At 41.1% G+C, this 21154-nt stretch overlaps 2 protein-coding genes across 6 annotated transcripts in view; one reads left to right on the top strand and one right to left on the bottom strand.

Annotated features, from left to right (window-relative positions):
- NKIRAS1 (NFKB inhibitor interacting Ras like 1) overlaps positions 1–17175 on the bottom strand; it is a 71912-nt gene extending 54737 nt beyond the window's left edge. Inside the window, exons 1-4 of one of the 5 annotated variants that reach the window (XM_061587772.1) lie at positions 16903–17167; positions 14381–14509; positions 10799–11040; positions 1981–2446 (exon numbers count right to left, since the gene is read on the bottom strand). In XM_061587772.1, coding sequence (XP_061443756.1) covers positions 2207–2446; positions 10799–11040; positions 14381–14474 — 576 coding nt within the window. In that variant the 5' untranslated portion in view covers positions 14475–14509; positions 16903–17167 and the 3' untranslated portion in view covers positions 1981–2206. Of the gene's footprint in view, positions 1–1980; positions 2447–5677; positions 6437–6737; positions 7316–10798; positions 11041–14380; positions 14510–16709; positions 16726–16902 lie in introns of those variants that run through there. The other 4 variants (XM_061587773.1, XM_061587774.1, XM_061587776.1 and 1 more) reach the window with 4 other exon arrangements.
- Positions 17176–17177: 2 nt separating this feature from the next.
- RPL15 (ribosomal protein L15) lies at positions 17178–20932 on the top strand. The gene is made up of 4 exons (XM_061587769.1): positions 17178–17272; positions 18665–18846; positions 19375–19511; positions 20576–20932. Exons 2-4 carry the CDS (start codon positions 18675–18677, stop codon positions 20879–20881), a joined length of 615 nt encoding a protein of 204 aa, XP_061443753.1. The 5' UTR covers positions 17178–17272; positions 18665–18674; the 3' UTR covers positions 20882–20932.
- The last annotated feature ends 222 nt before the right edge of the window (positions 20933–21154 follow it).

The raw sequence follows: 21154 nt of genomic DNA, 5'->3' as shown, positions 1-21154 counted from the left end.
GGGCACAAATGAACATGCTGGGCATTACCTAGAAATCTCTAAATGGCTTTGGATCTCACTATTTGAAAACCATCTTCTGTGCAAACTTTCATTCTTCATCTGAGGCGGTTTCTGAAGTTAGTTGATGACTGAGGAAAGGATTTTTGCGATCATAATGCTTCAGATATGGAATGCCCCCTCCAGAAAAGCTCATATTTCATGTCTTTTCAGCACCAGGTGACAACTTTATTTGCCCAGGTCTGCTAGCATGTTTTATAACTGGTTTTAGCATTTTTTTTCCCTGAATCTGATAGATTTTATGGCTGATGCTTTTTTGCTTTCAATATTTAAATGGAATTTTATTGTACTTGCTATTTTTTTTAAGTTGCACACTGCCCTGGGAGTCTTGTACTGAAGAGTGGCTAGTAAATGGACCCTTTATAAATGCCTTATCAAAGAGTTGCTCTTTTTCTCTCTTGTGCTTCCCAAAAGGAGAGAAGCTGCATGCTAAAGCACCTAATCCAAACTCAGATGTGTGTGGGGGGGGGGGATGTCAGACTCACATTGCTTTTATGAAGGCTTTGGACCATCCCTTGTGAAAATGTGTTCCCTCTATTCTAGGATGTACGTTATTAAGCAAGTGGGACCTGTAACAAAATGTTGCAGTGTAGAGTAGTCCTGTTCAGGATTTCAGCCAACCATGCCCTTTTCTACCTACTCCATTCCATTTCTTCTTCCCATTTTCTGTGCCCTCCCCCAACATATCGGTCAACATTTTCATGCCCACTAAGTATGCTCATTCCTCATTGCTTCGTGCCCCCTTGATGTTTGCAAAAGTTTTCCTACTACAGCAAACTTCAGGGTTCGCCCAAGGCTTCTGATACCTCCATCATATGCAAGGATAATGCAGACTGGTTACAAAAATATCCAGGCCAAGAATGAGTTCACTATTAGCTCATGAGATGTGAGAGTTCTGTCCTGTAATAATGGATGCTTCCAGCAATGGGTGCATTATCTCACAAACATCTCACTGAGGTACGATTTTCCTTTGTGTGTGATTGACATGTGAGCACCCACACACGCTCCATTTTTTCAGCCACAATATTAATTGGCTTCTTGCCATCCCCACCAGTGGGTGGAGCTTAAAGGAATGCATCTGGGCTGTGTTTTTTGGACCCTCCCCATAACGACTTATGCAAAAACAAACTTTAATCAGCCTTATTTACCGTGTTTCACAATGGGCAAAATGGAGGGCTTGTGGGCAAGAGTGATATTATTAGGCGAGACCTCTCAATATATGTATTTTAAAAGCCTTATTACGTACTGTGATTAGTCTGTTGAGGAGCAATTCCCACAGTGTAGCGTGTGAAGATGTTGAGAGAACAGCTCCTCCTAACTGTCATCTGAACAGCCATAAACTAAATGGCTAGGTCATGTTCAAATGAGAAGCAAACAGAAATAGGGATGTGCCATTAAGGCTACCCACCGAAATATCACCACATACATGACAAACCACCCATCAAAATAATAATAATAATAATAATGATGATGATGATGATGTCATTAATGACTTTCCACACCAGCTGCAATTATACAAAATTGTATGATGGGTTAATTTTTGGTTGGGATTTTCTGCAAAACAGGTAAATCCAAATTAAATGAAGAAAACCTTCTCCTTGGCATTTTGGTGATAATATCATGTGGACAGTGCAAAAAAAAAAGTATGTACTAGCAACATCAATTCAACACTAAAGTCCCATCCGGAAGCACCCATAAAGACAAAAGATATTCTATGCTACTGATTTAGATACTATGGAGCCTTGCAGAAACTTTCTGAGGAGTTCCATTTAGGTCTGAAAGAAGATGACAACGTACCAAAATACAGCAAGCGCTGCTATTATACATTTTGCTAAATGCCCGCTCTGTCTTCTCCTCTTCCACACCCTGCACTGCTTGCTGTCTCACGCCGATGGAACTCACACAGAGCACAGACCAGTGTAATCATGACAGTGCTTTTATACAGTGATACACTTTAGAAGGCATTCTCACAGCTGATCTCCCAGGCTATTCTGTGGCTTTAGAAAACAACAGAGAAACTGCATACACAAGTTTACTACCTGCAGCATCAAACTCTGTGAGTGTTTCACAAAGCACACAAGAAACACCAGAAGGCATTGAGCTAGCAAGAGGATGCAAATCAAAGCACTCCTCTCCAGAAAAACTGTTTTTAACTATCATCGTTATTGCCCTTGGGCTTCCGTCCAGACAAAGGAAAGGCTGATTTGTTCTGGGCCTGAGAGAGTTTGCTTGCTAACACTGTGAAGGGCTCCACCAGAGTCTTTCCGTCCGTCACCGTCACCTCCCAGAGCTTCACCTTCTTAAGCTTGGCCCAGTGCTGCGCTACTGCAGTCTCTACTTGCCTTTCCTCCACAAGGTCAGTTTTATTGCCTAGAACAACAATTGACCCCTAAACAAGGAAGGAAACAATCAATCAGAAGTGGGAAGCTGCTCAGTGGCAAAGCACATGTTTTGCATCTTGGGGTATCCGGATTTCAGGTAGCAGGGATTGAAATAAACTCTCCCTCCCCTGGAACCTTGGAAAACTGCTGCCATTCTGAGAAGACAAGAGTTTAGCTCAATGGACTAATGGTCTGATTGTGTAAAAAGCAGCACCTTAGAAATACAATGTAATCTGTACACCAAGGGTAGCCCAGGTGCCCTTCAGAAGTTGTTGGACTACAATGCCCATCATCCCTGATCATTGCCATATGGGATGGGGCTGGTGTTGTTGGAGTACATATTCCCACCAGCCATAGCCAGCATGGCAATGGTCCAGGGTGATGGGACACCTGGTGGATACCAGATTGGCTGCCCCTGCCTTATACAGTCAGTAACATCTGTTGAAAAAGACACGTTTTCTAAGACACATGTATTACTAAGAAAGTAATACGGACAGGTCCACGTCATACATTTAAAGCACATCTAATGTACATTTAAAGCACATAACTTCCCTCAAAGAATCGTGAGAACTATAGTTTGTTAAGGGTGCTGGGAATTTGCAGCTCTGTGAGGGGAAAATCAGTTCCCAGGATTCTTTGGGAGAAGTCATATCTAAATGTAGGCTGGGATGTGCTTTAAATGTATGATGTGTATCTGCCCTAAGCTTGAAGGGACGCCCAAGTTCAAGATGTTTGAGAAACACTGAAGTCGTCCTAATTTCTAAATCCCAGACTAAGGTTGTCTGTGCAAAGGCATCCTTTGCATCATGTAGACTATCATTTGAAAAATACCACAAGAGGCTGCGAGCTCATACATAAATAGCAATCCGTAACCTGCCGATAAGTACTTTAAATTACTTAAATACTGTTCTTCTCTCCTACAAAACATGATGTAGGGATGTTGCCACAAGCTACAGGATTACTCAGACAGGCAACACCAAATCCAGAACAGAACAGGCGTGCCAAAGGGCTTACATGTTTTCAACTCTGTATTTGATTCAGAGCTGCAGTTATGCAAGACTCTAGGACGGAATGTTCTTATACCCCCCTCCCTCTTTAGATGACAAGTTAAGTATTACTTCACTTAGTTCAACACGTGGTAAGCCAGCCCTGGGGCTCCTCCCGCTCATTCTCCTGCGTGGGGCTCTGAACTTCAGCCCCAAAGTCCTGATAGCCCTACTAACCGGATTGTGGCTCTTAAGTGCTGGTTTTGAAACAAGTTGCTGTTAGGATTGCTCCTTGCCTGGTTTTAAAGCCACATCATTCTCTCAAACATCCCCAGGCCCCAGTCTACTGCAAAGATAATTGGTTTATTATTATTTCTGTTCCTGCCATCCTACTGCAATTCTGTGGTCTCTGCTTGTGCTTCTTCCTCTGCTTCATCTTCGCTTCTGAAGTCTGCTGCCTGTTTTATTTTCTTCTGGATCTTGTTTCCCCAAAATCTCTCCTTCACTGCTATGCTCTAGTCTAGCTCCTTCTTACCAACCTTCCCTTCTCTGTTTGTCTAATTGGGACTGCTGGGCAGAAGGCAGGGACTCCAGACAGTAGGAAGCGCCAGAGCCAGGTGACAGGCAGTAAGAAGGGCAGGCAGGTGGGGCAGACTGAGGATGGTGGGGCAGTACCCCATTTGCCCTAATAAACCAGCCTTCACTGCCTTGCCTCTGCTCTACCAGTGTGGTGTAGCGGTTAGAATATCAGACTAGCACCTGTAAAAGCAGGGTTCAAATACCAACTCAGCCACGAAGTTCACTGGGTGACCTTGGACCAGTCACTGTCTCTCAGCTTAATCTACCTCACAGGGTTATTGTGAGGATAAAATGGGGATGGGGAGAATCATGTATGCCACCTTGAGATCCTTGGAGGAATACAAATATAATAAATAAAATAAAGATAAGAATTTATTCCTTTTAACTTAATTGTACACCATGTAGAATCCGAGGTGCTTCATCAATATTATAATACATTCCCTCAATTTGTTCCCACCTACAAAACACACACTCACAATGCCAATATGCTGTATCTGCAGGAAGCCAGAATCATCGGCCCCAATAAGAAAACGATCAATATTTGGTGCAATTATCGAGGACAGTTTTGCAAGGGAGATGACAGAACTCCCCACAAACCAAGCAATTAGTGGTAAACATCAGGAGAAAATGAAGACTAAACACTTCTGATTACAAACCTCACAGTAGAGAAGTGCTCTTCACAAGATTTTCTTCAAGCAAAGTTTTCAATGTCTGCTTACAGATTTTCACACAGCGCATAGTTAAATATGGAATTCACTCCCACAAGACGTACTGATGGCCACCACCTTCAGAGGATTGGACAAATTTATGGAGGGTTTGGCTACTAGCCAATGAGAGCTGATGTCCTACCTCTACTGTCTGAGGCAGTTTGCCTCTGAATACTAGTTGCTGGGAATTGCAGGAGGGGAGAGTGCTCTTGCACTCAGGTGCTCCTTGTGGGCTCTCCACAGGCGTCTGGTTGGCCACTGTGAGAACAAGATGCCGGACTAGATGGGCCACTGGCCTGGCAAGGCTCTTCAGCAGGGACATACATTTAATAAATAATATCATAATGTTCTGTAATGCCTAAAGCAAGACTGGTCAACATTGGGACCCACAACTTGTTGATACATTTGATTGTCATTCTTTCCATTTCTTCAATAACTGCTAGTTGTGGCTTCTCCCATACGCACCCATCCCACCTCTGAGTAAGCTAAACATGGAATTATATAAATCAATTTTGGTGGAGGTTTTTCTGCAGGGAGCAATGTTGCATTAGGACTGAAGCTATCTGTCAAATTTAGTCACCCTCTAACATAAATCTTGAAGGAATGAACAATGTCTGCACTACTAGACAGACGACCTCACTGAGACTGAGACAACTTCCTTTGATAAGCTACTCCTTACCCTTTTTCATGAAAACAACCGAGTTCATTTCCTTAGGAAGATATAGATTGTCACGTGCATCCAAGCTAGCATCAGTATATTGACTACTAACGTAGTGAACAAGAGGCACATCTATGCCAGTTTACAAGCTGCAATTAGTATAACATAACTTGGAGCCTGTTTACATATTTATTATAGCACAATCCTATAAATGTTTACTCAGCAGTGCTAGAAGATGGTTACAGCATTCTTAGAAGAGTGACAAATTATGTTCTTTAATGAACTGTGCAAGAGAGATGATACAACTAGGCACCAAGATTTAAATGCCCTTTAAAAAAAAACAGGCCCAGCCCATGGTTTTTTGAAGTCAGTCATAAGGTGTGACTCTTTTGTCATTGTCACTATTAGAAAAGCTGCTAGATACTCTGCAAGTCCATTTTTTCTTCCTCTTTAGAATCTTAATTTTTCAGCATGGAAAAGTGAGGCTCATTTGATCAACCTCTCAAGGTCTCTGGTCCTCTCCCACAGATGAAGTCTTCAGAGTGGACTAGTACCGTGACCCTTCCTACTGTTAAAAGTAAATTTGCTTCAAGTATCATTTATCCATGCTTGTGTCAACATATGATTCTACAGTGCCAGTTAGCTTGACAGACATTGTAGTTTTGGCAGCCTCCTTCATCAGTCAGTCACTGGCTCTGGTGGTGGCTGATGCACATTTCATCTGGTAAGGCAGGAGGCAGAAAGGCCACAGTAGGTAGAGCCAGAGCCAAGGACAGGCAGTGCCAACTAACACTAATTTTGCCCCCATTTTTCTCCTTCCTGAGTTCCTCAAAGGCAACACAGACAAAGGAGGAGGAAGCTAACAGACAGTTCTACCCCCTGGTGGAGGATGGCTGAGGGCAGAGCAAAGCTGATATGGCAACACTCAATGTGCCCAATGGACCAGCCTCCACCAAATTTGGCTTAGAACAGAAGTTGACGACAGGGTTCTTCCTGAAGCAGAGGGTCAGTGCCTGTAGATCAATGCTTGCTGATAAACCCAGGTATTTGAGGCCCTTCCTCGGGTCCCTTGGAGGAGGATGACAAGACAGAAGTTCTTCTCAGTTGTAGCTACTTGTTTATGGAATGCTCTCCCCAGTAGGGATGAGGATCCATTGGCTGGGGCCAGTTCAAAAAAATTCTAACAGGCCAGTAAGGACTTGAGTTTGTTCTTCATGGGTTAGCCACTGTTTTTACTGAACCTTTTTTTTGTTACAAAAAATACTGGAATTACCAATATTTTGAGAATATCATATTTTAAAGGACATATTGATGAATGAAAGGAATATTGATAAAATTATCATTCTTAATATCAATATTTTAGAGGCAGATTTTTTTAAAAAAAAGTTTTCAAAAATAGCTGTGGAAAATCACATAAAAATCTGATCTGCAACTACAGAGAATAACCAAATAAATAGAAAATTTGGCACCAAATCCGAAGTGGGTGGAATTCTAGCACATCCCTACTCCCCAGTAAGGTTTGCTTGGTGCTTTCTCTGACATCTTTTTGGCACCAGGGAAAAGCTTGCCTCTTTTCTCATGCTTCCAGTGGACTGCAATGATGTAGTTGGCTGTAAATTTCGCTGCCAAAACTTTTTCCTGCCATCGTTGGGCATTGTTGTGTATGATTTGAATTTTTTTCTATCCCTCTCCCCCTTTTAATCTATGCTTTCACTTTTAAAAATGCAGTCTTTTTTTATGTAACAAGCAACTAAGAAGTTCAAATCATCATCATCTATGGTCAGCTTTCATCCTGGATGCTAAAATGGAATGGCTGAAATGACTGTCCACATTACATGGCAGCCTCAGTAACAGAGAATTTAAGTGACCCAGAAAGGTGCATGTACCATCCATGGTCTGGAGGGCCACAATAGAGAGAGAGCATGATCAACAGTCACTAATATTTTCCTAATGATAAGAAAAAATAATCTCATTAGTCAGCAAATATTTAAGGGCTGTGAAGAAAGTGTTTCCATTTGTAATTTTTTGAGGGAGGGGGAAATCCTATTTATTAGTAATGTGTGTGAAGTTAGTTAATTACTGCAATATTGATAATCAAAAGTGGCCATGATCATACTACAGTGTCCAAGATATCCATCAAATACATAGAACAACTGATTAAAGAAGAAGTAAGTTTCTAGCCTCCATGGTAGCTTTTACGTTTAAAAAGGCAATGTTCTCAAAAGGCTCTGAGTCAATATAGGATTTGGGAAGGGCTTCAAAATGACCAGGGTAATAGAGCAGTTGTTCACTTTTCACAAATCACACCTCTCAGGGATTGTTATGATTCCCTTGATCCTTCCTCCTGCTTATCTTAACATATCCTTTCTATGCTTGAATTTGCAATGGAGGCATCAATATTTAGAATATATGGTACTATTTACAATACCCTGTTATCTCTTGTACAGATGAGCAATGGTGGATTGTGCTTAACATCGGCTGGTTTAACAATGTTTAAATAGTTCCGCTCTGCATGTATTTACACAATGTGTGAGGTCTGCAGTCTTGACTTCAAACTGCAGTGAATTAAGGCCATTCATGATTATTTTTGTTCTTTATTACACCGGCTTATAAACCCCACATGAATTCAAATACCTTCAAACTGCTAGTATTAAAAGGGGGGGGGAACTATTTCCCCTCGGCCTCAATGTTAAAATAGAGGTGAGGAATCACAAGGGATTTTTCTGTACAGCCAGACAAATCAATTAATTACTTGCTCACAGGAGAGGTGCTATGTGGTTCCAGGTTCCTTGATGCTATGAACACAAGCAAAGTAGGAAGCTGAATCATAAATAGCACTGCTATGACAACTGATTATATAATTGGATTAGGAAAGGAACTTAGTAGTAAACAAAGCAGTTACCATGTTAATAACTACCTGTTTCACTTTTCTGTCCTTTTAACATTCTATTATAGTTGCTGGTTTTAACGTCAGGCTCTCACCCTGATCTGGCTACCATCTGTGCAGCAGTGAGGGCTGCCAATGGATAGCCCTGGTGAGACAATCGGCAATAGCACCCATCAACTGTTTAGGTGGAAAGAGGGAAGGGGTAGGCTAAATTGAGCCCCCTTCAAACAGCTGATCACTACTATCATTGATTTTCTGACTGGGCCTACATGTAAGGCTGGGGTCTCCATCATAGCATCTGTGGGCACCATGACAGAGCCTTTGTCATCTGCCAAGTCCCCTTACAACTCCCAATTTTTTTTCAACAAACTGAGTTTTTTATTGCTTTTTCAGGAAGGGGGGCTTATTTTGGGGGGAGTAGCCTGCTTTTCATTTGTCTGTGTTTTGAGGGAGGGTCTAGGAGTTTTCCCTGTTGGGGGGGTTTGAGCATCACCAGTTTTTCCTCTGTGAAATGGGTCTTTTGTGGTGTTGTGGCAGTTTCTTAGATTTCAAGAAGGGCTCCCAGACCAAAAACGTTGGGGACCCTGAGGTATGCAGTCCTGGCTGCCAGACAGTGATAGGAACTACACGCAGAGCACCTATTTACATGTATGTTTCTCCATCCTGTTTCTGCATGCATACGCCCCCATTATAATTGGGGCAACCAATTCTGGAGGAATTATTCTGAATCGTGCCCTCACAGTACACTTCTCTTTCCTTTTTTAAATAATGTCAACCTTGTTGCCATACAACATGTAGCTTTGGATGGCAACATGTTTTTTACCTGTTGTAAACCGCCCAGAGAGCTTCGGCTATGGGGCGGTATATAAATTGAATAAATAAATAAATAAACATGAACCATCTCATGCAACTCACCTGCCCTCTCCTAGAACTCTGAAGGACTGGCCCTACACATGCAGCAGAATGGGGTAGAAATGTAGGTGTTAGAATGGACTGCCACTTTTGAATGCTCCCACCCCCTCCCCAATTTTTGTTTTTGTTTTAAAACTGCCTGGGAAAAGAAATTAGCACATCAGAGAGAAAATGTTCCATCACTGTACTTTGTGGAGAATTAAACACAAGGGAGGAGCATTCAAAAATGTGCCACACCCACCCACATACACTTTACAGTTCCACAGGTGTAGGATAGTAGAAGCTGGATGGACTACCTCACAAAAGGGGATGAGACTGGAAGGCCTTCAACTTCCTTTAATATTACAAGTCCTCTGAGTCTTGCGGTCTGTTTGCCAAGTCAGGCATGCCATAAAGTATGTGGTTAAGCAGAAGGAGAATTTTTTGGCCCTACCATGGGCTGAACCCATTTTTTTAGAATGCCAGGAATCCACATGCTCACGAGACACAATCAGAGGTAAACATGAATGGATCCTTACATAACGTCTGACCATTATGTGAGAGTCAATGAAAGACAGCAAAGGCCTTCTTCCACTATACATTAATCAATGCAATCTGCAAGCCCTGTGCATTATGTAAGATTTTTGCTCTGACGACAGCCGAACATTATGTAACTGCAGCCACATGCATGCTTAGTGTAAATGGCCCCAGATGAGTGCTTTCTTGTTTGTTACAGGCACTTGGTTAAGAGATCCATTAGGGATTCTGATTTAGCAGCCCCAGTGAAACACATACAAATTATTGTTCACTGATTAAATCAATCACTACATTTAGTGTGACTATTATAGTAATTTTCACCCCAGCTCTTTCCTCCTGAAGCAAAACTCCAGGAAGCTAAACAAAATCCACAAATATAATAAACAGGTAAGTGATCATGTATGCATGAATAAGATATGCTCCTGATTCAGTGGACTTTAACAGCAGTCTTGCAGTATCTTAATGTGTAAAGAGCCTCACCATGCGTTATCAGCAACTATTTTATAAATGATTACTGTTATGTAATTAGAACCAGCTGTACTTTCTGCATTTCATTTCCTTCTGACGTCATTGTTTACAATTTCCACCTCAACCCCAAAATGAATATTAAGTTATGCTTATGCCATAATAAATGTGTTAAACTCTTTAAGGTGCCACAAGACTTTGTGTTGTTTTTGCTGTGACAGGCTAGAATGGCTACTCCTCTGGAAATGGTTACAGTGGATTTGAAGGACCTTTTACAACAATTCTTTTCAAACGCTGTAGCTCACATTAAGCCCTGATTCATTCTGCAGTTACCCTTTACAAAGGTAACACACATCTAATGTGAAAGGAGCTCAAGGCACTAAAAGACTCAAAAACTGATGGTCAAGAGAGCAAGTGACCTCTTTGCTACTTCTTACAAGGACATTATCCATAGCAGAGGTATTTCCCTTCCTCTCGTCTTCACACCCCACCACCCTGATCTCTGACACAAGCAAAACTGCATGATCTGCAAGTTAATAAGCAGTTTGGAAAGTGTACTTTTAGGTAATGAGCTCATCTTCCTTTGTATGTCATGTTATCATTACGGTATCTCAGACACAACTGAAGAATTCAAGGGATCGGTCTTTTACCTCTTTTTTGTCTCTAAACTTGTCAATCTCCTTTTTGAGCCAGTTAGTTCTTTTGAAGGATTCCAGGCTATTCACAGCATACACTAGAACAAAGCCGTCTGCGACAGAGAAGTAATGCTTGGGGACCTCCTCTCCTGCTTGCACCCCCATGGTGTCGTAAAGACGCAACTGTTCCTTTACTCCTCGATCCGTTTCAGCCAATGCCACATACACATCTTCTATGGTTGCACTGCATTCTGCACCTATTATTTTCAAAAGGAAAAAAAACTCCCTAAAAATAATAAACATGCAAAACCACATGTTGTACATCAAAGTGTCTCCCCTACCCCCGCATATGTTTTAATGATTAGTGACTATATGAGTTCTGACGCCCTATTTTCTGTGATTAAATAATGGTGGGTTTTTTTGTAATGACCTATGGTCTGGAAAAAAACTACAAATGAATTATCTATGCAAGCAATATTTTATGTTGGATTTGTACTTTATATTAATATCTTAATATAGTTACAGCTTTGGTCCCAAAAATACACACTTACATATTAATGACATTAAGTACAAATATCTGTTTTCCCCCCACACAAGTGGAATCACATATACATAGAGCTCTTCTAGATGCGTCCCTTAGGATTTGAACTCTGACCCTCTTGCAACATGATGCAAAGATAATGCTCAGTCACATTGCACTACCCCAACTTGTAGTCCCAATGAGAGGACTCTCTACCCCACTTCCAGCTAGTGTCTTTGAAAGTATAGGATAGACACTTACAGAAAAGGGAGAGAAAATCTTCCTAGAGGTGAGTACTCCAGTCTTCCCCGTTCCAGAACTCAAGTTTCCAGTAAGTTGAGCTTCCCCTGACGTCTAGAAATCCAAATATAGGCTGGCAGGGCCAAACTGTATTTATAGCCCTGAGAACTCCCTTCCCATCTACTCTAAAGAGGAATCTTGATAGATGTTGAGGAATGAGATTTCTGATTTATCGTATAGATTTCTGTTTATTGCTAATTATCAATTTCTCTGTGTGTTTGATTTTGAGCAAAGTAAAATCCAAAGCAGTGTTTTAGCATGGAAAATGTTTTTAAGGAAGTATGCTTGATTAGAATCGAAACTAGCAGCTGCTGATATTTCAGTGTTGAAATTGCTTAGGAGATACAAATAATGTGATGCAGCAGAAAGAAACGAGAAGTAGTAAAGAATGCAGAACAGTCTATGTACTTTTGATATTTTTGGTGTAAACATAATGAAATAAAGAGGCAAGGCCCGAACGTAGCCAAGGAGCTAGGCCTAAAATACAGTTTCATCAGTTATAGGGGATAAGGGGTTGGATTTGACCATGTTTGGTTTATGATGTCAAATTGATTATAAAAAGCTGTGCATAAAACGTGATTTTTTAGAGTTAGTTCTACGGAACTTCTCTCCCAATGCATTGGTCTTTGCTATCTTTTTTTAATCAAACAAACTCTGTCCTTTGGAGCACAATAAATGGACTGGAAAGTTTTCCTTCCACAATTTGGTGCGTTGGCCAGGAAAGGACAAGCATGGGATATTGGGCTCCCTGTAGCTGCTAAGCCTCTCTCCAGAACCCTGAGCACCCACCTATGAATTGGAGAGGTCTCAGTTGAAAACTCTCAACAGGTTATTCTGGAGAGGGCTTGGGGCTCTAGGTGCCTTGCCCGTCAAGCTCCTTCCGAGCAGCCTGATTGCTGTGGCTTGCTTTGAAGGACAGAGCACCTTTTATCTTTGCTTCTTGGCTTTTTATGTTTCCTGGCTGGCTTTTTCTTTTTTGAGAACCATCAATAAAGTCTTTGCGACCAAGAATTTGTGAAAGGGTAGACGCACCCAGGATGAGTATAAATTTTATTTGGGCTATTAGTTTAGGGCAGATTGCTTTAAGATTTGGAGCTGCCATATGATTTTGCATGCATGTGATGTGTTTGTGTTTACCCCCTTTTTGGGGTTTTACCCTATCCTACCCCTTTGCTGTCTGGTGAGTAAGGAGGATTTTTCCTCTAGCAGGGGGCCTGGGCCCAGTCTCGTAAGCACCTTTGGGCTTTCAGCCAGCAGAGACTGCGAGACATGGAGGGCAAGTAGTCCTGAAAATCCATCAGAGCCCTGCTGGGAAATTGAAATCTATATAGACATTCAGGTTCTTAGGGAAACCTGAGGTGCTTTTCAGATGTAGTTGTGAAGTAGTGCCCGAGTGGGGACGCCCACTCAAAATTAAAGAATAATTGGGATGGTAGCATTTGGTTGTACAAGTGGCTGCTCCCAGGGTTAGTGGTAGAGGGCACAGAAAGAGAAAAAGGGAGTCATGACTATAGTAGTTACATGCAAGAAGAAAAAATGAGAGAGATATATTCCCCAAGCAGGGAAAAGGTTGGTGAGGTTTTATGAGAAAAAATAAATTGTTTAAAGTAAATATAAGGTTAACCTATTAATAAAATTGTGCATGCGTACAATTTGACCATTTTATAAGATCCTATTAATATCAGTTTATAATAGGCAGGGAACAGTACTTGAAGGGAAAAAAATCCCGAAAGGTACTCCTGCTACTCCAAGCTAGCTGGTTTAAATTATTGCTGCCACTTTCCTCTAATGGAGGCTTATCTTATTTCAGTGCTATAAAATCAGAAGGGCACTGAGATGAGAGGAGTGTCACTTCTTAGAGAAAGTTGTTGAATTTAAATATTGGATATTGGCATGTGAATTTTAAAATTTTATAAAAGAATATTATAAGTTTTGTTAAGGGAAATAAGTTGATATACAATAAGGCCTACAGAGGAGACCACAGTTTCCTCGGAATCAAATTTTGATATTGAAGGAACAACGTTTATTTATAAACAGTACTGTGATCAATTTTTGTACGTACAGAAAGCATCTGATAACAGCTGTTATTTCCATTCATTCCTGTGATTGTTTCGGGTGTCTAGAGCTACCATCACTTTCTGTTTTTGGTGGGAAGTTGGGTCTGGATATTTGAACGGATCATGAGATTGTAGAATTTGTGTTAATTGTCTGTTTTTATGCTTTCATGTCTTTAATTATGTGATGCAGATCTGTTTTCTTGTGTGTGTGTAATTGTTTTTTTGTTTAAGTATTTGGTAGTATAATTTATTGGGTCCTGGGATTTTTGATCATGTCTTTGTTTAGCCATTTTCATCAGTGTTTTATGGTCAAAAGGGGGGCTCATAGTTTGATAAATTGTTCCATCGTAAGCTGTTCTAAAGTAAGAGCAGTTTTTCATTAAAAGCTGCCCACAACGAAGCAGTTTCTGTGTTAGCACAGATAGATTCCTGTTTATAGAACAGATGCAAAAACGCAGGGATGGAACAGTCCTTCTGTTAGTGTTTGTACACTTCCTGATACATGCTTCTGTAATGGACACTTCTAAGCACATCTTGACAAGCAAAGCCAACACAGTTTGTTTGCAACTCCACATAAATGAACAATGTAAGAACTATTTCATAGGCACTATCACAGTCATGTTACCATTACTGTAATGTATTAGACTATTTATTAAGTAAAATGGGCAGACACCTATAACCATTTTTGGAAGATAAAAAGGAAGAACACACATCTCTTACCAGCAGTGTGATTACCATAGAGAACTTGCTCCAAAATGGCCGTCTTCCCCACGGAAGCCATTCCACAAACCACCACTTTGTAGCCTTTCCCCATCTTCTTTCAGGTTATTACAATGGGCCAACGAAATCCTGTCCAAACACCACAGATGTCAATGGCATATGCAAATATTGTTAGCAAGAGGTCAAAATTGATAAAACATGTCAAAAGTAAAGCCCTGAACATATTTTATTTATGCTTTAAATGAACTTTAGTACAAGGTTTTTTGGGCAGGGAAGCTGCTTTCTACAAAGTGAGAGACCGCTGAGCCATATAGCTCAGTACTGTCTACAGCGGCTGCATTTGCACATCATGTTATGGCAAACCATGGCTTGGTGCAAACATGCTGGATCCTGAAGGGATCACAGCCGCTTTACTCCTTCCCATGCTTTTTAGGTCAGCATGGAGCAGTAGCTAAGCCAAGGTCTCTCCTCCTTAAGCATGATCTGTAGCCAAGGTTTGTCCTATGGTTATAGGCCGTGATTAAGCAGGAGAGAGCTTAACTACAATCCCAGGTTCAGATGACACATTAAGCCAGACCTTGGTTTAGCCGCCCTCCTGCACTGACCTAAAAAGCCCAGGGAGGAGCCAAGTGGCTGCAAGCTCCTTTCTGGGAGCCAGCACATTCATGCAGTTATGGTAAGCAATACTGTGACTTACTATAATGTGGGAACCAGGCCAGGCTTACTGACATGAATCATTCCCAGCCCTGCCTGGGGATACCAGGGATTGGACCTGGGGCCTTCTGCATGCAAAGCATGTGCTCTAATACTAAAAGATAGCACTTCCCCAAAGGAATAGGGGTCATTTCTGTTTCTAAGGTGCTATGTGTATACAGACCCCAGATTGTGGCTGTGGTATTATTAGCAAAAGGACTGTTTCAGGTGCAAGGACTTTCAGGCACAGGACAATAAGAGATAGCCTATTAGAACCATTAAGGGTTATTTTGAGAAGATTGATATAAGTAAATATTAAAGGCCTGGATAGTGTGGATCAACTTCGTGTATAAGGCAAGAACACTTATTAGGAGGATAAAATGAGCAATAAAAGATCCATCTTCCCTACTGAAGAGGAATCCCACTAAACTCAATAGCATTTACTTCTGACAAGTATGATTGCACCGTAAAATAGAAACAAGTGAACAATGCAAACCTACCAGGAAATTCCAGGGCCTGTGTGCATCCAAAAACTGTACTTACAGCTTTTCTCAAATCAATGTATTGTTTTGAAGACAAAGAAATGTAAAGCATATTGCTTATGGGAAGGCTTGAGTCCTAAATACACTTACTTCAGAGTGAATCCCATTGAAGTTGGTGGGACTGACTTCTAAGGAAACTTGCTTAGGTGTGCCCTATAAAAGTGCTATAGAAATGTCAATGGGGTGTGTGTGTACATATGTAATAAAATAACCATTATTACCCAAAGCTTTTATATCTGAAGCTGTGTTTCACTTGTAAACTCTTTGCTTCAGAAAGTAAATGTGGGGGGGGGCACACATGCAAGTAGCCTTATATAGATATCCAAATGGAGAAAAAAGGGGGGGAACTCCAAAACACTTGAAAAAATGTTTATTTTAACAAAAGCCCAATGCATTTTGGCCACGCAGTAGTTGGCCTTCGTCAGAGGATGAACTGATCTAAAATATTCTTTTCTATTTCCATTTGGTGGGCATTTATCATTTTGAGCAATTTGCTAGAAAAGAATATTTTAGACCAGTTCATCCTGACAAAGGCCAAACTACTGAGTGGCCAAAACGCGTTGGGCTTTTGTTAAAATAAACACTTTTTCAAGCATTTTGGGGTTCCCCTCTTTTTTTTCTCCTTTTGCTTTTGGATGCTTGCCACCTTCTGCTGCAGGATTTATATAGATATCCACCACAAAGGAGATTATATTTCAAGAACCTGAATCTAGGACTGAGCTGCAGATCTTTGGTGTCCGTTTCATAAGTACAAGAAACACTGCAGTTACATGATTTCTTGGACTTAACTCTTGGTTTGACAATTATAAACTTTTTTAGGACACTTCTAACGCCACTTAAAAAGGATCACATTACTATTCTTTTACACCAGATTAAGTTGAAATGACTCCACCAAAGCTAAACAGAATTTCCCCTTCATGCATAAGCAATGCATAAAAGTACTTGAAATCCAAACGTTTATCTACTCCATAGAGAGCTGGTGTGTGCACTGGTTAGACTGTGGGACTTGGACATGAAAATTGGGTTTTAATCCTGCACCCACCATCAAACTCACCATATTAGGGTAGCTCAGTTACACTCTCATCCTAACCTACCTCACAGGATTGTTGTGACAGTAAAATGAGAGTGCCTCATCCTTGGAGGAAAGAGAGAATATAAGCATAGAGAATAGATAATTCCAAATTATTATTTTAAATATGAAAGAAGAGGATGTTGGTATCGATCTCATTTCCCATTGCCTTCTAACCCCCCCAAAAAATCCAATTCCGCGATAAATTTCGAGTTCACCTTGATCTTAGACACGGCCCCTGTTTTCACTCTCATGCAAAAAAAGTAAAGTTGAGAGTGCCTCTGAGACCGTTCAGAGCGCACTGCTCTCATCGAACAAAAGTAATATCTCTGCAATTAAGGGGAAATATTTTTACGAAAAATAACATAACTGTCTGGGAAATCTAAGACAAGAATTGCTGCTTTTAGAGGAAGAAGGCGGGGCTGCGAGTCCTTCAGCAGTCTCTCCGGAGACCCTTGAGGCACATGGTCTATTAAACTACATTTCCCGGCAGGCACCCGAGCACAGCCTCTTTCCTCTCTTGACGTCAGGACGTTGTCGCAAAGCATTGTGGGAAACAGGCCTCTTCCTTTCCGACTCCGGGCACCGGTAGGTAAGGTTCTTGGGTTGGTTGTTGTTAATGGTTTAATCTGTTGGCATCCTAAATTTGGGAGGTTTCCTGCGGCCTACTTGGGGTGCAGCCTAACGACTGGAAGTTGGGGAGAGATGAAGGCTAGATTTTTTCGGCGGTAAGAGGTTGAGAAGCTTTAATTCTGTAGCGTCCTGTGGGGAAGGTGGCGTGTCTTGGGCCTTCAGTTATAAAGCGAGATGGCTTAATGAAAAGCAAGGGGAAAAGGTGGAGGAGGAAGACGGAGAGAGGTTCATTAACGTGGTGCCTTAATGGTACGCTTTAATCGGAGCATCTTTCTCTGCGAAGGGGTACTGAAGAAAGCGTAAAGGGCTGGAACTCTCACGTTGTCTGCTTCCGAGTAAACCACCGAACAGGGACCATAACTGCGTGGTTAGAGTAATGCTTTGCATGCAGAAGGTTCCAGTTTAGATTCCTGATATCTCCAGTTAAAGGGGTTAGGTAGCAGGTGATGGGAGAGACATCTGCCTCAGACTCCGGAGAGCCACTGCGGATTCATCATTTGCTTTTCTTGTGGCCTGGCTTTCGTCTCATAAGATAAATAGGATTGGCAAGTACTGTAGCTTGACATGGTCCAAGGCAGGTCTGGGTGATTGTGAAAATTCTTGAAAAAAAAGAATTGTGTGTTCTTCGTGGACTTAGGTTCCTGAGGAAATGAGAAACAGCGTTTGAATGCTGTAAGAGCTACTTACTGAAAAGTTATTGTAAGGGGCCCCACCAGATTAGAAAATCTAGTATTGTTCAGCAGAATTAAGAAAAACATACTGTGTATTATGAATCTTCGTTTGAACTGCAGTACTGCTCAATGGCTTTCAAGGCTAATGGAGCAATGCAAGTCCTTTGTTTTTGTTTGCTGCCTTGCAATAGATCAACTATAGGTCAGTGGTAGGCATAGGTGGTGCATGCAAAAAGTTCTAAAGTTCCCCAGCAATTTCAATAAGGATGGGAAAGACTCCTGTCTGAAACCCCGGAGAGCTGCTGACAGGCTTTGTAATCCAGGAATGGAAAACCTGTAGTCTCCAGATATTGTTGGGCTAGCAGTTTTCATGGCCGGTGGTCAGGAGTAATGAGAGTTGTAGTCCAACAATATCTGGAGGGCCAAAGGCTCCCCATCCCTGGTATAAACAATACTGAGTTAGATGGACTATTGGTCTAACTTGGTAAAAAGCAGCTTCCGGAGTTGATCTATGTCTCCTGTATATTTTGCCACATTTTAATGACATAAAGCACAGTATTGCCCAATAGCTCAGAAGGGACAAACATGCTTTTATCAAAGACTGGAGAACACTGTTGCTTGTTCCGTGTCTGAGAGCTGAGAAGCACAATGTGATTTAAACAATCTCTTTTTGCAGGTAAGTCAGAATGGGTGCCTACAAATATATTCAAGAACTATGGAGGAAGAAACAGTCAGATGTGATGCGTTTCCTCTTGCGTGTCCGCTGCTGGCAGTATCGCCAGTTGTCTGCTCTCCATCGAGCTCCTCGTCCAACCAGACCAGACAAAGCTCGCAGGCTGGGATATAAAGCTAAGCAAGGTAACTACAACTTAAAGCATATAATAAAAATGAACTTGCTCTACTCATTTGGTTATGTACTTAATGCTTGTGTGCCTGGTACTACTGAGCAAATATAGTTGTGCGTGCAATAATCCCTACTACTTAGCATGCTTGTAAAATATGATAGCATAAAAGTAATGTAGCGTACCTTTCATGCAAATGTATAGGCAAGGATGCTAAACTGCAAGAGTATCACTGAGACGCCAAAGTGTTGGAATGGAGGCTTCATCTGTGTTTGTTCCGGAACAGCAAGTCTTGCCAGTTTACTTCGCATTCACACAACTTAAAAATAATTCCCATCATTTTCCATGCTTCATACAATCTCAAATGGGCAAAAGAGACAATAAAAAACACGGGGAGCCCAGTAATTGAATTTGATCATTTGTGGCATCATAAGTAATGTAATATTCAAGAAAGTCTTATAGAATATAAATAGCAAATGCTAAATAAGCTGTAAATAAGCTTTCTTTATAAAATTGCAAATTCCCTCTTTTAACTGTATCTTAGGTTATGTCATCTACCGTATTCGTGTTCGCCGTGGTGGCCGTAAACGTCCAGTCCCTAAGGGTGCTACTTATGGTAAACCTGTGCATCATGGTGTCAACCAACTGAAATTTGCCCGGAGTCTGCAGTCTGTAGCAGAGGTGCGTATCACTTGTGATCTGTGTCAGTCTTTTATATTGCCCACTAGTCCCTAAGTTTGAACATTGTGTTCTTGTAAGAATTCACTGTAAGAATCTTGAGGCTTACCTACACTGAAACTTGGTCAAATCTGTGTTGCATTGGTTTATGGTGCATCTTTTTATCTTCTTTAAGATAAAATTAAAAGCCAAGTTAGAAGAGTTCTTGATGTGCACGAGTCAGCTTCTAATGTTGTGGAGTTGGTAAACAGTGATGGGTAGCATTTTCAGCTATGTCCATTGTGAAAATAGGGCATATGGTTAATGAATGATGTTTTTCCCACTTAGCAATACTGCTTATGTCATGTTGGCATTTCATTGTTCTAGTTTTTAGGTGGAATATGCAGGTATTTTGGTTTGCAGGATGTTATAATCATCCACTCTAAAGGCAAAGGACTGCTGTTAATTTAAATTGGACATGTACACAAATCAATGAAAACAGCAGTGGCTAAAGTACATAGTGCAAAGATTATAGCAATAACCCTTTTTGTATCTGCAGTCAAATAGGATGGATTGCTAACATGGGAACTGTACTTGGTAGACAGGTGTTCAGTTAGTACATTTATATACTGCTTGTATTCCTTGTTTTTCAGGTAGCCACACTTTCAGTATTTCAGGGAATAGCACAGGGAAGTAATCTTTCAAGAACTAGAATAATGTGCAGGGACAGCTAGGTGAGGAGTTTAGTCATGCTGTGCTCCTTGCTTTCCCCATTTTTGGCCACATAACAACACTCTATAATAATCTAATGAAGCATCTTGCAATGGTCTGTTCCACCACAGTAGTGATAACTAGTTGTTGTCCAGAGGCAGTTTGAAAGATGAAATACTTGTGCAGTCCTATCCTTTTAAAGATAGAGCTCCTCTCTACAGAGAATTCCTTGCAGTCTTTGTTGTTATAATTCTTAAATATGGCTGAATATTCTATCCCTTTGTATAAAGCTTTTGAGTTTGTTTACCTGTTACCTGTATTATTCCCAATCCCCAATTCTTCCCTGTTTATGTGCTTATGTGAGCTCTCTCTTTTAGGAGCGTGCTGGCCGCCACTGTGGAGCCCTGAGAGTAATGAACTCTTACTGGGTGGGTGAAGATTCAACATACAAATTCTTTGAGGTCATTCTGATTGATCCTTTCCATAAGGCTATCAGGCGTAATCCAGACACCCAATGGATCACCAAGGCAGTTCACAAACACAGAGAGATGCGTGGCCTGACCTCTGCTGGCAGGAAAAGCCGTGGCCTTGGCAAGGGCCACAAATTCCATCACACAATTGGTGGTTCACGTCGGGCTGCCTGGAGACGACGCAACACCTTACAGCTTCACCGTTATCGCTGATGATTTTGCTTATAATTTTCTCATAATAAAGTCAGCTAAAGGTTTCACGTTTCCACTGTCTTGTGTTTTTATTGGGCATTGGTATTCCCATGACAGCTCCTTTTAAAAGAATAAGAACCTAGTAATATATTCAGTATCTCTTTAAATACAGTTGTTACTTGAGCACTATATTGTATATCCACAACAATATGTTGCAACTACTATATACAATAGAAATGCACCTTTTTGCTTATATTAAGCACAGCTAACATGAACAGTTCATGGAGTCAGGCA

This window comes from Rhineura floridana, chromosome 10 (genome assembly GCF_030035675.1).
Source record: "Rhineura floridana isolate rRhiFlo1 chromosome 10, rRhiFlo1.hap2, whole genome shotgun sequence".
NCBI classification, from domain to species: domain Eukaryota; kingdom Metazoa; phylum Chordata; class Lepidosauria; order Squamata; family Rhineuridae; genus Rhineura; species Rhineura floridana.
This window is presented reverse-complemented; position numbering and strand designations above follow the sequence as displayed.

Coding starts and splice junctions, on each gene's coding strand:
- RPL15 (XM_061587769.1), top strand. CDS start 18,675: ATGGGTGCCTACAAATATATTCAAGAACTATGGAGGAAGAAACAGTCA. Junction 18,847..19,374: donor GGGATATAAAGCTAAGCAAG/GTAACTACAACT, acceptor ACTGTATCTTAG/GTTATGTCATCTACCGTATT. Junction 19,512..20,575: donor GTCTGCAGTCTGTAGCAGAG/GTGCGTATCACT, acceptor TCTCTCTTTTAG/GAGCGTGCTGGCCGCCACTG.